The 16,357-nt window shown below is 42.6% G+C and overlaps 1 protein-coding gene across 1 annotated transcript in view; it reads left to right on the top strand.

Moving 5' to 3' along the window:
- Positions 1–12,867, top strand: part of SMAD9 (SMAD family member 9) — a 68,829-nt gene extending 55,962 nt beyond the window's left edge. Inside the window, exons 6-7 of the mRNA XM_073342126.1 lie at positions 5,957–6,213; positions 10,951–12,867. Coding sequence (XP_073198227.1) covers positions 5,957–6,213; positions 10,951–11,094 — 401 coding nt within the window. The 3' untranslated portion in view covers positions 11,095–12,867. The remainder of the gene's footprint in view (positions 1–5,956; positions 6,214–10,950) is intronic.
- The last annotated feature ends 3,490 nt before the right edge of the window (positions 12,868–16,357 follow it).

Raw genomic sequence — 16,357 nt, 5'->3', positions numbered from 1 at the left:
TGTACACCTCACGCGCAAAAAAAACCCCCTCCTATTTCTAGCTTACGGAACTTTTTCCATAAGTGCGGATTTGCGTAAGTTGGGTCTTGCGTAACCCGGGGAGCGTCTGTATTTAGAGTCTGATTGGCCCTTAGAAGATCTAAAACAAAGTATGAGCAATGATGTTGACATTTAGTCTTATAAAAGTTTTGATATAGGTCACTAATGCATTGGCAGGCCAATGGCAGAAACAGGGAAGAAACAGGAAACTTGGCTCTGCCACAGAAAAATAAGCAACCCAACCTCTACTATAAGTGTTTCCAGGAGAATTCTAGCCTTTTAAATAGTGTCTCCTTTCCTGATGGGGATCCAGAATAATCAATAAATGTACATGCTCCTGTTGGTATAATCCCAACTGCCTCTATTGCAGTGTGCATTTGAAGAAATAAACAAACTCTGAAGTGCTCAGTTATGGATTTCCCCCTTCCATTGGAATGGCTTCTGCTGGAGGACATAAAACAGCCAAATTGAACTGGACTATTCCCTGCTGAAGATACACTCAAGATTTTTGAGGTTGTAATTTATCTAGTTGCAGTAGTAAGTGTTGGTCAGAAGCTTTCATTAACAATGATCAGCTAAACTACATTTATTTATTTTTTTTAAATGAGGGTCCAACAGAATACAACTCTCAGTGGCCCTAACCAGTTCCCAGTCTCAAAACAATATTTTAATTGTCTCTAGTTCAGTCTTAAACTGATTGAAATGGTGAAGGCCTAAACCAAGTAACAAATCTGATATGCTTGGTACAAAAAACAGCATATCTGAAGGCCAAATGCAGGGATGCCATTCCTCGGCCTCCCACCTTTCTAAGTATTGTCCTTTGGAACAGTTAAGATGTTGTGTTGCTTCATGAAACCCCAAATAGTTGTTATTTCTTTTTGAACAGTGGAAATGAGAGAGTCATCCAGTTCCAGTTTATTAAAAAATAAAGACAGACTGTATATAAACATACTCTAGTATAGTAGTGTGTTGTAGATCCATAAGCAGCAATTGCTAGGCCTCTCACGGTTAAAATTCTCATTTGAGGCTGCTAATTCCTATGAGTTTCTGCCCAAAGGGGAAGAACAGGAATGATCTCCAGAGCAAGAAGAAAATGTGGTAAACACTAGTGGTTCTCATCTGTTCAGATTTGAAGATCTATCTGTGTTGATTAAAAATCCTAGAACCTTACATTAGCTTTCTTCCTTTGAGTAGATTCCTAATTGTCCACGGAAGATGCTGGTCCAGCTGAGACTCTCTTTATTTCTCTGCATTTCCCTATTCATCCAACTTGAAAGGAAAATGCTCAGAAGGAGTGGAAATGCCCTAAGCACAGGACTGTAGGACAGGACTAACGATTCATAGTTCCTAAAGCATGTCAGATAGACAGATGAAAGCTGTTGAAATGGATACAACTATCTCTTCTGTTAACAGAAAAAACAGTGAGTAAACAAGATTAGATCATTAGGATAAGTGTATGTAATAGAATTGTCATCCAGTGTACCAGCCTGAAACTGTTTCCTGGAAATACCACATCAAAGCAAGTAATAATCCAGAGCATAGTGCAATTATCTGCTAGAAATTGGTCCAATTTCATCAGTCAAACTTCAAAGACAGACGTGAGGCTTCTGATCTATTTACTTTGTAGTACCGAAAAGATCTGGAGGATTCTAGGGTGCTGGATCTCGGGGATCTGAAGAGATGAACGAAATCCCATAAAAGCATGGGAACTCCTGATTTGGGGATTCTGGAAGTGAGTGCAGCTGACTGGTTGTCATTGAAGGTGCTTGTCTCCGGTGAATGCACACTGGAGAAATGGAAATACTTTTGGCATTTTAGTTTCATCATATGCATATTTTTTTAAAAAATCCACAAAAATAAAATAGTGTCACCTAAATTTTCAGAAGTGACTTACGAGTTTGGTTGTCTTTCATTTTGGATGTTCAGTTTGAGATACCTTTTAAAGGGATTTGATTTTCAGAGGGTGGGTGTTCTACATTTTCTGAAATCAGGTCCTTTAAGTTGTCTCAAGTTGGGTACCCAAAATTACTAGTATCTGCTGAAAATTTAAGCCACAGTGAATATTTTTATTTCTGGTTTTCTCTTCCTGCCCTGAGGCTAGTCAGTGGCAGTGTTCTCGCTGTGTCTGCCTATATCACATACTTCTATTGCCCCATCACTGTAGTGTCTGAGCAGCTCACTGTCAGTACATGTGTTTATCCACACAACACCTCTGTTGTTCCCACTTTACAGATGGACCAAAAAAAAGAGGCAGAGAGGCTTGTCTTCATTGCAACAGATAGCTCCACTGTTACTACACTTGAGCTAGCTTAGCTTGAGTGAGAGCAGCAACACTGTGAGCTAGAGATTAACTCTAGCTAGTGCCTGTGCAACATTAATTTGGCTTCCTTGTGCATGTGCATTATGATACGGTCTTTAATTACATGATCATATAGTGTGTTTTCCACAGAACCCATCTCATTCAATGCCCAGGATGGACCTGCTCTGGAAGTGAATCAGGGCTGTGTAGTGAAGGCAATCGTTTGTATGACTCCTGCTTCATTTATTGCCAAAGTTGGAAAGTGTGTGGTGAATGAGGCAGGGGACTACAGGAGAAGAAAGTACTATATAATACTTAGTAGGGCTGTCAAGCAATTAATTTTTTTTAATCATGATTGATTGTGTGATTAAAAAAATAGAATATTTATTTAAATATTTTTGGATACTTTCTACATTTTCAGACATATTGATTTCAATTACAACACATAATACAAAGTGTACAGTGCTCACTTTATATTATTTTTATTACAAATATTTGTACTGTAAAAAAAATAGTATTTTTCAATTCACCTAATATGAGTACTGTAGTAAAATCTCTTTATCATGAAAATGCAACTTACAAATTTAGAATTATGTACAAATATAACTGCACTCAAAAATAAAACAATGTAAAACTTTAGAGCCTACAAGTCCACTCAGTCCTACTTCTTGTTTAGCCAATCGCTCAAACAAGTTTGTTTACATTTGCAGGAGATAATGCTGCCCTCTTCTTGTTTACAGTGTCACCTGAAAGTAAGGACAGGCGTTCGCATGGCACTGTGGTAGCCAGCGTCACAAGATATTTATGTGCCAGATGCATTAAAAATCCATATGTCCCTTCATGCTTCAACCACCATTCCAGGGGACACGTGTCCATGCCGGTGAGGGGTTCTGCTTGATAACAATCCAAAGCGGTGTGGACCGATGCACATTCATTTTCATTATCTGAATCAGATGCCACCAGTAAAAGGTTGATTTTCTTTTTTGGTGGTTCGGGTTCTGAAGTTTCTGCATTGGAGAGTTGCTCTTTTAATTCTTCTGAAAAGATGCTCCACACCTCGTCCCTCTCAGATTTTGGAAGGCACTTCAGATTCTTAAACCTTGGGGTCGAGTGTTGTAGCTATCTTTAGAAATCTCACATTGGTACCTTCTTTGCATTTTGTCAAATCTGCAGTGAAAGTGTTCTTAAAACGAGCAACATGTGCTGGTTCATCATCCGAGACTGCTATAACATGAAATATATGGCAGAATGTGGGTAAAACAGAGCAGGAGACATGCAATTCTTCCCCAAGGAGTTCAGTCACAAATTTAATTAACACTTTTTTTTTTTTAAAACAAGCATCATCAGCATGGAAGCATGTCCTCTGGAATGGTGGCCGAAGCATGAAGGAGCATATGAATGTTTAGCATATCTGGCACGTAAATGCCTTGCAGTGCCGGCTACAAAAGTCCCATGAGAACACCTATTCTCACTTTCAGGTGACATTGTAACTAATAAGCGGGCAGCATTATCTCTTGTAAATGTAAACAAACTTGTTTGAGCGATTGGCTGAACAAGAAGTAGGACTGAGTGGACTTGTAGGCTCTAAAGTTTTGCATTGTTTTGTTTTTGAGTGCAGTTACGTAACAAAAAAATCTTCATTTGTAAGTTGCACTTTCACGATAAAGAGATTTTACTACAGTACTTGTATGAGGTAAATTGAAATACTCTCGATTACAAATATTTGCACTGTAAAAATTATCAAAAATAAAGTGAGCACTGTACACTTTGTATTCTGTGCTGTAATTGAAAATCAATATATTTGAAAATGTAGAAAAACATCCAAATGTACTTAATCAGTTGGTATTCTATTGTTTAATAGTGCGTATAAAAGGGAGATTAACCACAATTAATTTTTTTAATTAATCGCGTGAGTTAACGGCAATTGATCGACAGCCCTAATACTAAGTACTCTGAAAAATCAGGTGCTAATGTCTCAAATTGGGCACTCAAAATTAGTGAATACATTTGGTGTTAATCTGTCTGTCCCTCGGTTCCCCGTCTGTAAGGTGGAAATTCTACCCCCTCCTCTCTCAGAGTGTTTGGAAAATTAATTAATTTAATATTTTTAAACACTCAGATGCTGCAGGAAAAACACATGAGGAAATTAATACTGTTGTCTTTGTAGCAGGGTTTGAGTAGTGTAAATAAGACAGGGACCACCCATTGAACAGTGAGGATAAAACAAACGGTTGAATGGCTGCTCGGTAAGAGAGTACCCTCCACTCTGTGTACTGAATGAGGTATATCCAGTGTGCAGGGGAAGAAATTAAGACTGCGCAGGCAACCTTAATTCTGTCATTTCCTAACTTTGTAGTATGCTTGATTTTGCAACCTTAATAATGGGCTTTTGGTATAGTTTTTTGGTATGGAATAGAATTGTGACATAATTCACTGAAAGGTTTGTTCTGTGCATGATATGTTACATTTAATGTGTATGTATGTAGGTGTTTATATGTATCAGTAGCAATATTTTATTATTTTGTATAGGAAATCTGTGACTTTACAGTAACTATCATTAGGGTGAGATACAGGAATTACATGGATGGAATAATAATGGGCTGGTTCCTGTATGTAGGACTGCATGTCTGTCCCTCCCCATCAGTCTCCAAGGGAGGCCATGCCCCTTTACTCCCAGGCCCCTGGCAAGACAAGGGTTACTGGGGGATTAGCAGTCTGAGGCCCTGGACCTCTAAGTAGGGCTAGGCAGCAAGAAGTCCAGGGCTCTGGCCTCAGGCAGGGCAGAGAAATGAGTGATCTAACAAGCTTGGCCCTCAGACAGGGCAGAGTAGCTAGCAGTCTAGGGCTCAGGCCTGCAAACAGGGCAGAGCACCAGTCTAGGGGCTCAGGCCTTCAAGCAGGGTGGAGCACCAAAGAGTCTGACATCCTAGCTCTGGCAAATGGCAGACAAATGCAGGCCTCTTGGCCCAAAGTGGGGAGGCTGCCACCCTAGGGTGGGGTTAGCAGTAGGGGGGACCCAGGCCCACCCTACTCCACTGGGTTCCAGCCCAGGGCCTTAACATTGGCAGATGGTTCCGCTAATGGGTCAGTGGTGATCCAGCCGAAATATGCTGACCTGGGTTCAGGTAACAACACAACTGGACTGTAGTCAGCTGTCTCTGGGCTACTTCCTATGCTCCCTTTGCTGTGTACCTGTGTCTTGGGGTTGTCCTCCATACACCAGAATATGTCACCAGCAGCAGCTCCTCGGCATCCTGGTTGGCTGGCAGCTCTGGCAATCCTGCCGAGTTAGCGCGGTTGAGGTCCTCTTCAGGCTCCCATTCGAACAGCAGGTGGGAGGCATCTGTCTCCTTTGGTGGCTCTAGCCAAACTGAGCTTCATACTTCCTGGCCTGCCCTTTATACTTCCTGTCCCACCCCTCTGCTTTTGGCAGGGTGGGCGTGGGTGTCCTGGCTCTGCCCACCAAGGTGTGGACGGGGGTTCCTTCCAATCAGTCTCTGAGGGAGACCATGCCCCCTGGCTACACTGTACAGAAGTAAAGTAGCCAAAGTGTAAAGCCCTGATATATTATATGTCAAGGATTACAGAGAAATAACTCGTGGGTTTTGTTCTTTCAAGGTGTCCATCTGTATTATGTTGGTGGTGAGGTGTATGCAGAATGCGTGAGTGACAGCAGCATTTTTGTACAGAGCCGCAACTGTAACTATCAGCATGGCTTCCACCCAGCCACTGTCTGCAAGATTCCCAGCGGCTGCAGCCTCAAGATTTTCAACAACCAGCTCTTTGCCCAGTTGCTCGCCCAGTCAGTCAATCATGGCTTTGAGGTGGTGTATGAGCTGACCAAGATGTGCACTATCCGAATGAGCTTTGTTAAAGTAAGGATTCCTTTTCTTCTGTTGCCTTTCTGGAAAGAAAAGGGAAATCCCTGGGATCAGTTAACTGTGTTGTTATTTTACAATAGAGTTTTTTGTCTCGCCACTAACATAAAAAAATTTATTAATGCTCCTAAACAATTCACAGTCTGTAGTTGCTGTAGAATGAAAGTGATGGGGCCTAGCTGTGAGGTGCTGAACACCTTCAGTTTTCATTGAACTTGATAGGAATTGATGGTGGTCCACACATTTCTGATCTCTCGCTGCAAGGAATGAAGAGAATCTCTTCAAAACTGTTCATCCATCCCAGCCATGTTCAGCTAGTGAGTTAGTATCTCCTTATGATCAATAGTATTGAAGACAACTGCCCATTGCCCACTGACTTGAGGAGACTGTTGACCACTGAAACTATTGCTTTTTTGGGCCATGGCCTGGTCTAAAGCCAGACTAACTGCTCTCCAGAAACTTGGAATGTATCAGATTCTGCTAGAGTTGACTTTTTTCTACTATCTTCTCAATGCCCTTTCCCAGCAAGAGGAGACTAGGGCCAGATTTTCACATCTAGGTCCCCAAAGTCAGACTCCATAATCCGTATTTAGGCACCTAGATAAAGGTGGATGATTTTCAGAGTGCCCGTCATTCCCATTCAATATCATTTGAAGTTGGGGTTGCTCAGCACCTCTGAAAGCCAGCCCATTGCTGTTTAGGTACAGAGTTGGAAGCCTGACTTTAGGCACCCAGGTTTGGAAATATCGACCTAAGTGAAAAATGAAAAAGCTTAGGAGCAAGGGATAGAATACAGAACTTTTTGAGCTCTGCCGGCAGCTTGTCCTCTCATTTACAATTACAGTTTATAACCTCACAGGCCCATCCATCTCCCATTAGTTTGTCCTGACGAAGGCCATGTCTACATTATGCAGGATTTAGCGACACGGCTATGTTGACGCAGCCATGTCTCTAAAACTTGGGCAGTGTAGCTGCTGTTTGTCGGCTCTTTTGCCAACAAAATACTTTAACATCTCTGTTAAAGTTTAACATCGCTGAACGACAAAAGTTTTTTGTCTTTTAATTGCTAGTGTAGACATAGCGTAAGAGGAGCCTGGTAACTTTCAGGTGGTTGAACAAACCTCTCCCAGTGCTTCTAGAGCTTATGATTGCAGTTCTGGGAGAAAGCTAACCACAGAGGACTGAAAGTTTTTTCTCTTCACTTCTTCAGCTCTGGAAGACTCCCTCAGTCTAGTTGATCTTGTTTGTAATAACTGACAGGTCTTTGCAGCTTTATACAAGAAGTGGTGCTGTCCAAATGACTGCAGTAAGCTGAGTGTATTTATGCCAGAGGGGACAGGGCTTTTGGGCCAAGAATCAGGACTGATCTGCCTAGAATGAATATCAGCAGGCTCAAACCACCCCAAAAAGTGTCTGAACAGCTTCCTAAGTGCAGACCTTTCCTATAAAACCTTAAGGACCAAAGTCCTATCTGCATTTTGTGGACATTAAAAATCCCCTGGCACTTTTTTCCTAAGCGTGCAAGCCAAAGTCTCCCAAGCCATGATCTGCACTGTTATGCTGTGTTCCAGTTTCGCAAGGAATTGAAGTCTTGTACAACTCAAGCATTAGTAGCGAAAACAGTGCTCTTTGTTGGAAGACATGAATGGGCATGTTTGTTCAGGAAGTGCATGCAACACCTTCATTATCTCAGTAACTCACTGGCGCTCTCTTTGATGTGTTATCTGGAATCAAACCCGAGTGGCAGCGACTGCTGTTGTGTTTTCATGCTGAACCAGACTGCTCCCATGTTATCATCTTGCTTTGTTGAAACAATTGTAAACATTATCACCCTTTTGGCTCCCTATCCTCAATGTGTGAGAGGTCCATTTCTAATCTTTTCAAACTTCATTGCTCCTTTTTATTTGTTCCTTGGAAAACTGCTTTGGGAGTCCTCGTATGGTCATTTTTGTCGCAAAACCTTGTCCTCTCCTCCACTGGGGACAGAGGGTGCAAGCAGCTGCTTTCTGTCCCTTCTTCCCCAGTGCACCCATGCAGCAGCTGGTTAGAATTACAACGTTGTGCATCCTTGAGTGCTGTTAACTGTAATAATACTAAGAACATATAGAACGCTTTTCATCTATAGATTGTGATGTTCTTTACAAAGATAGGCATCATTTTCCCTGTTGCAGATGGGGAAACTGAGGCACGGAGAGGTTAAATGAGACATCCACAATCACACAGCTTGTCAGTATCAGGAACAGAACCCAGTCTTCTGACTCCCAGTTTGGTTCACTTCCTCTTGGACTACACTGCCTGAGGTCGCAGTGCTAAAGAGAGGACCTGGAAAACACTTACCGTGGTGCTCCACAGCTTGAAGGGACTGCATAGCTTGTTCATCTAGGGCATGGCCAACCCCCAGGCTCCCTGCATGTAGGCTGCTGTTGACAGAACCTGCCAGGAGGGGCCTGTGCTTCTCCTACTTGGAACCGCCAGTGTGGACTTCTGCTGAGTTCATTGCCTCCAAACCTCTGAGCCATTTGCTCTATGCTGGCAAGCAGGCTCTTGGACCCTCCACTTAGTCACTGCCATCCCCATCGCAATCATATGGCACAAGACAACAAGGTTAGGATTTTGCCCTTGGTTTTGATTGCACTCCCTTTCTAATCACTTCAGAGAGCTCCTCCATCTGCTTAAGCTTCCAGCTTCATTTTAGTACTGGGAGCCAAGAATTCCAGCTGCAGCCCAGGGCAGGCTGTTCATAAGCAGCAGTGGAGTTGGAGTAACTTTCTTTGATAGAGACACAAGCAGAAGTCACAGTTCCTTGCCATTTTAGTCCCGGTGGGTTTGAGTGTGCAGCATGAAGAGTAACAAACCCATTAAAGACAGGTTTCAGAGTAGCAGCTGTGTTAGTCTGTATTCGTAAAAAGAAAAGGAGTACTTGTGGCACATTGGAGACTAACCAATTTATTTGAGCATTAAAGAGCCTGAGAACGTGTTCAAGCGGCCACAAGAGGGAGCTGTCCAGCCACCTAAACAAGATGGATTGGACATTTGGCTTGCTGCAATGTAAGTCATTGTTCCATGCACCAAACTAGTCAGGTGTGCACAAACTTTGATTTTTTTTCCCCTCAGATTGGCAGTACCGCCAATAAAGTGAGGGGCTTAGGCACTTCTGACATTTGTCCTACTCTCTATGCACTTTCTGATGAAAAAAAGAGTACAGAACACACCAGTATTACAGATCCAGGAGGTCTGGTACATAAACTGGGGCCAATGTAAAGAAAAGAGTTTTTATGAAAACTTTTCCAGAACTTTAATGTAAACTGACTTCACTGCAGCCCAGAATGACATTAATTGATTAAAAGGAGCCTGTTCGACAGGTCCCAAAGCTTACTCTTCTCCCTGTAAAAATTACACCATATTAAAGTAAATGTCTCTTTGGTGATGGCAAATCTATTAGCCCTCCAGATCAGGAGCAACATAGATTAAACCTCAGCATCTTTGCTTAGTGACCCACTAAAAGTGCCTGCTCCTGCCAACTTCACTCATGCTGACTAGTATCTTACTTTGTGCTTAGTCCTATTGACTTCGGAGTTCTGTTCCTGGCTCTGACATTGCCCAGAAGTGTAACTTTGAGCTAGTCTTGTAATCTCTTAAGCCACTTTACCGTGCTGATTTCATTGAGTAAGGTACTACATAGTCCCACTAGGTGTGGTAGAATTGGGCCTTCTGTGTTTGGGCTGAAATTGGGCATAGTCGCTCCACTAGGTTTCATACTGAATGTTATTTTATGCAGTTAGTTGCACAATAAGAATTCAGTTCTGCACCCATTGAAACAGACTTGTTGGTTGTCTTGGTGCTCCAGGACTCCAATGCATTATTAACCCCATCATACTCCCCTGGGGTCTCTCAAACCCCAGTAAGAGTCCTGGGCAGCTGGCAGAGTGGCCTCCTGCTACAAGGATCCGCTGTAGAGAACTGTTGAGAAGCCGAAGGCTTCTTGTATATCCCATCTCCCTGTGGTGGGGTCTGTGAGAGCCAGGCACAGAGAGGAACAGAGAGCAAGTGTGTGTATGCCCCATTTACCTTATCTTAAGGTGAGGGTGTAGTTGTTGGAGGAGACAGAGGGAAATAGGAAGTGAGGGACATGGGAAGATTGGAGACCCAAAGTGAGAATGGCAGAGCAGGAGATGAGGGAATGATGATATAGGGAATGGGAACATACACAAATGGGTGAAGCCCAAAATGTTCCCCACCCTAGAGGAGAATCCAAGAGAGGAAGAACCCCCTCCCCCTCCATTAGAAGAAAGGCAGGGGGAGAGAAACCCATGTACTCAAGAACCCAGAATGAGAAAGCTATGAAGCCTCCCCACAAGGGACAGTTGCAGGTCAGAATCCCCAGAAGAGGAAGGGGTTGATGGAGGATGGACAAACCTATAAATAAACTAAGTGTAAATTAGAAGAGGCTCATGGGGCCTTGTAGGAGTCTTTAGTATTCAAACATCTGTGTGAACCACAGACTTTTAGATAATCATGTCACCAACAATCTTAAATTCACTGAAATGGATAGACAGCTCTGGCCCTTGAGACTCCCCACTTACTGGAGAAGTTGGCCCTAGGAAAATGTATTAAATGCTGGCAACTTAGTTGACATCGCTGGCCACTTTCCCACTGGCTGCAATGAAGCTGGGCCTTTAGTGGTGGAATTACAATGAAAAAACCTCACCTTTTGATCCTTTGGTATTTCTGTAGGGCTGGGGAGCAGAGTATCATCGCCAGGACGTGACAAGCACTCCCTGCTGGATTGAGATTCATCTGCATGGACCATTGCAATGGCTGGATAAGGTGCTCACACAGATGGGCTCACCTCATAACCCCATCTCCTCAGTCTCTTAAGAATCATCTCTAATATTACCTATAGGATGGATGCTATTGCAGGCAGTGGCTTATAGAATCTCCAATTAAAAGAAGTTTCTATATGTAGATGTAAATATATATACATAGTCTACTATCCCTATTTTTTTCATGATATGTTTTGTTGTTTCTCGTTAACATGATGCTAGTATGACAAGGTGATAAATTCAGGGTTAGCACATCTGTTCTCTTATATGAAATAAACCAGATCCCTGCAAAGAGCTAAACATTTCCTGTGAGCATCTTCACTTCCCACCCAAGTCTTTGAGAGGTGAGAATTCTCAGCATGCCATATGGATTAAGAACCCCTGGCTGTAGAGAACCAACACCACAGCTGTGCACCACATAAATCCATTTTAAATTCTGAGGACTTAAGTAGGACCAAAGTGGCCCACAGGATTTGTTCATAGGGTGAATTTCAGCTGGTGAGTTAAAGGAATAAACAGCAGTTCCAGTCTGTCTCCCTATTTGTGACATTCTGCAGGGAACAATATGGACTGTTGAACAGCTGTGTCCCTTCTTTTCGCAACCTGGGGTTGCCTTTTACACTGCTTTGTTTTGAGAATAACCACTCCTGGCCTGTTCAAACACAGCCTCTAGCATGCAAAATCACTCCCAGCTGAAAGATCTGAGTGTTCTAGCCAGTCTCTCCTGAATTATATTACAGAGTGACACCAGCAAATTCTCAGTCTCAAACTTGTCCCCAGAAATGTGCGTCTTGTACTGCCCAGCACCTTCCTGGACAATACAAGTTCATAGAAAGTCCGTCACTTCATTAATAGAAAATGATATGCACAAGCCTTGTTATCTCAAATGGAGGTTCCCAAACACTTCAGTCCAAACACACTGGTTTAGGTAAAACAAGTTTATTAACTACAGAAAGATAGATTTTAAGTGATTACAAGTAATGAGGTATAAAAGTCAGAATTGGTTACAAAGAAATAAAAGGTAAAATGCAAAGTAATAACTTATCAAACGAAGTGAATTCAAAGCAAAGGTTTTTCTCACCACATGCTTTTACTGGCTGAACTCCTTCAGGCAGGCCCCTTCCCCCAGTTCGGTGTTTCTTTAGGGGTTGTTAATGCTGTGAGCAGCTGGAAAGGGAGGAGAGAGGTGATTTGGGTCCTCTGTTCCTCATTTTTATATCTTTTCCTCCTCTTAGAGAATCATCTCCAACTGGGATTCAGGTGACAGCAAGTCTGTCTGCCAAGATACAAATTTATCGCTCACACCTTTCTTCCTGCCAAAGAATGGCCGCTTACTCAGGTGATTGTCCAATTGATTTTGTTGACACCTGGCAGAGGCATCCATTTTCCTTTTGTCTCTGAGGAACTGGTTTGGGCTGCTTCCCCAGAATTGGAATATGCCTTATAAGATTCTATGATGTTACTAACTTTACATACAATGTTGCCAGACATATTATGCCAGGACAATAATGATCAGCGAGTTAAGAGTTTTCAAACAATATCTCACAAGGCATACTTTGTACAAGATTTATCATAGTTTCATAAAGTACAGTCTGTCACACTATGGCAAAGCATTATGGGCCAGGTCCTATGAGAAGCTTAGTTTTCCACATGTACCGTTGATTTCAGTGGGAGCTGCTGGCTCACAGGAGGTGTTCAGCTCTTCCTTGTCAGAGCATCCTGGCCTAACCGCAGTAGTCAGATACTGTTGACACAGTAGTGTATGGTACTGTTGCACTGAAAAACAAGAACAATTTCATTTAAACAAAACCAAAATCTATGCATATATATATATATATATATATATAAAAATTGAGTTAACTTCTACTGCTTTTTGCAAGATAGATAGATAAATAAATAAATTAAATACTTATCTGGCATGTAATTCTACTGAGCAGTATTGATGTATTTTGTTTTTAAATTAGAACTATCTGTAGTTAGACTATTGTGGTGCTATCCATGGTACGTCTGAAAGGGACTTCGAATCTGAGTCACAAAAGGGAAGTAAAGTGTAAATTGTGAAATTACATAACTAGCTTATTCCCTGTGGGAGAGCCTGTGTACTGGGTACATGGCAGAGTTGGGAGCAGCAAACATACAAGAGTGGGAGGTGGGAGTGGGATTGAGTCGGATACATTTACTGTATTGATGGTGCCTTGCTTTGGGGACTGACTCTGGGCCCCTGATTATTCAGGGACTCAGCAGGTGATGCTCTCAGCCAGTCTCAGGGGGCAAAGGATACAGTACTCATCCCTACAGTTGCTGGAATAGGCTGTTTACCATCTTAGCCATAGGCCTTGGCATTTGCACAGTGGTTTTGGCCATGTTGCAGGGAATGGCCAGGGCTGCAGGGGGAACAGAAAGTCCAGAGCAAAGCAGTGGGCAAAAGTGTTTTATAAGCTTCCAGTCCACGTTCCCTCTGCAAGTTGGACAAGCTGTTGCCTACACTCTGGTGAATGGAACCAGACTGGCAAAACTCCACTCGCCCAGGGCACGTAACCTTTTCTGAAGGGCACCAATCCTTTTTCATGATCACCAACAACATGTGAAAGGGGTGGGTGAACATTTGATTATGCCTAGGCAGGCCAGCTTAGCTAGCTGCCAGGAACCAGGTTGTTGTAAGGGACAGAAACTCCAGTAACTTCATAGATTCCGCCTTTTACTAAACAGAAGAGTCACCCTGAAACTTTTATTGAACAGAATGATTTTTCTTTTCTCCTTGCACAATATCTAGAACTAAACATTGCACTGTCCAATTGTAAGAAGAGGATTTCTGAAACCTTTAGGTATATGTTGTATGAAAGTCAAACAACATCTGTTGAAAAGATTTCTCACAACTTCTAGAAGTTGTGTAATATCTATTATAAGGTGATAATTATGAATGTAGCACAAGAATTTTTAATAAACCAACAGGGTTACTTCCTTTGCATACAGCTTTAAGCATTTCCAACAGCGTTATTGCACAGAATAATAAATTATCATTAAATTCTGTGCAAGATAGCAAGCAAGGGAAATGTATATTGGTGAAAAGCCCCATTCTGTCACCACTTGATATCAGCAGCATCATTATCTGACAGGAGAAGCTTCCTTTATAATCTCCCACAGCAATGAAATCAAGTAATACCGGTACAGAGCAACTCTAGGCATGCCATTTACTGCTTAGCAGAGTTGACGAAAATTAGTCGGAAAAGACTTTTTCATCAGCTCTCTAATCTTCTCTACACAGCATCCTCTGCATCAGCAATGTCACCCTACTGGGGTCTTTGAACTGTGGTTTTCAAAATACTCATTGCTCAGTTTCTCCACCAATTTTTCTGTGCTTTTCTGACTGCAGCTCCCCCTCCATTTTTATCAATTGAGAATGGAGAAAACCCACTTGCTCCATTCCAGCAGCTAGTTACTTTCCCCCATTCTGTATCCTAGGTTTGCGCTGCCCTTTTCAGTAAAAGACAGTTGACTCCCTCCAGCCCAGAGGGCAGAAGTTGCAACCTCCTCCTCCTCCTCCTCAATCCCCTGTTAATGCCTGTATAGAATGGACTTGAATATAGACATTCTCAGCACCTTCCTCTTCTACTTGGAGAGTGAACATGTCCCTTCCAAGGTGCACCTGGTCTTTGTCAGCTTTAGAATCCAGTTGTCTCCTGCTGATAGTGCAGCAGAACCAGCTGCACCAGTCTCTTTTCTAAAATATTTGCGGTTCGTAGGGGGTTTTACCGCTGGAAAGCAATGGCATTTGCACAGTAATAACCCATGTGATTTGTGTGTGATTAAAACACCAGTCACCTCAGATTGGCTTTTTCCCTCCTGCATTCCACCATCCTGGGAGTAATCCTTATAAAAATAGCCCCATTAACTTAAGTAAGACTACACCCCTGAGTAAGGGCTGCAGTACCAAGTTCCTAGTGTGTAAACCCCACTTGCCTTGTTAAGGTATGTCATCAGGTTTTAAAGCGCTCACAGCAGACGTGGCAAAACCCTAAATTACACTCAGTCCAAATTTTACAAAAGCAGCCACTGATTTGCAGTGCCCAGCTTCAGCCACCTTATACCAGATCCTTAAAGATACTTAATTCTCATCAGTGGCAGTAAGCACCTAAGGGACTAAACATCTTTGAGGATCTGGACCCTTGGGCCTGAATTTCAAAGGGCCTCAGTGTCTGCAGCCCTGATTGATTTTAGGTGGGTGCTCAGCCTCTTCTGAATGACAGGTCCACGTTGTCTGAAACTGGACATAAATTTCCCATAACTGATGGCAAGGTAATTCTGTATTTCACTGCAATGTTTCCCCATTGTAAACAGTGATATTTTCAGCTCAAAGGTCTTCATGAAGCTGTCAGCTAGTATTCAATTAAAAACCTTTAAATGAACTCGTAAATACTCCAGCTTTTTAGAGAGGCTGCCAGAGAGATTTAAAAGCCACTTAGAGGAAAACTACTTAGCAAAGACAAGGTTTTTAATGTTTTTTTTTTTTTAAAGCTTCTGGGTATCAACAATTCAAACCATGTTTAAGGTTCTTACAGAGAAGGCCAATGTATCAAGAGCGTTATGAGGTTTGAGTTGCTGGTGGCACAAAGAACATTCATCCTGGTGCTCAGACTGCTTATTTGCCTATTAGGAAATCTGTGCGAGAAAATTGTTGTGGGTTGATGGTAGTTTAATTTCTGCCAGTATTTCAGAAATAGCAGTATTAATATATCACCTTTTTTCAGAGCCCGTTCAAGCAAACTTGGCATCCCCCATGAAGCCATCAGTTGGCCCCTCCTTCTTTTTCCCATCCTTAGTCCCCCATTTACCCCACACCAGATGGGCAGGTATATAGAGTGTCCAGACCCGGTGAGTGCATGTGTTTGTGGAGAGAGTTAAGAGGTTTCCTGTTAAACAGGAGCACAGAAGGCCTTGCAGTGCAATAGTTATGACTGCAATAAAGGGGAAGACATCCTCATTCCCCTTAGGGCCCAAGGTCCTGTTGCCTCTGCTCCACAGAGGATATGATTGTGACACAGCTGCCAGCTAGGGAATCTAGAGCCCAATCCAACACCCACAGAAATCAGTAAGTCTGTCCAATGGGTGTTCGGTCAGGATTATAGTCTAAGTCAAACTGTAGTGAAGTGGCCCACACATTAGCTCTGCAGGTTCTTCCCTGGTAGTGACCAAGACGGTGGTTGCAACATTATCACAGGAGAGCTCTGCTAAGGAGAGGCAACTTGTACTCCACACCTTGTGGCACTGAAGCATGAACATCAGTGGGCCCCCTCAGCTTCAGGATTGAGGGAGAGGCA

This window comes from Lepidochelys kempii, chromosome 1 (genome assembly GCF_965140265.1).
Source record: "Lepidochelys kempii isolate rLepKem1 chromosome 1, rLepKem1.hap2, whole genome shotgun sequence".
Taxonomy (NCBI): Eukaryota; Metazoa; Chordata; order Testudines; family Cheloniidae; genus Lepidochelys; species Lepidochelys kempii.
The sequence above is the reverse complement of the archived record's forward strand: the minus strand, read 5'-3'. Positions and strand labels throughout refer to the sequence as shown.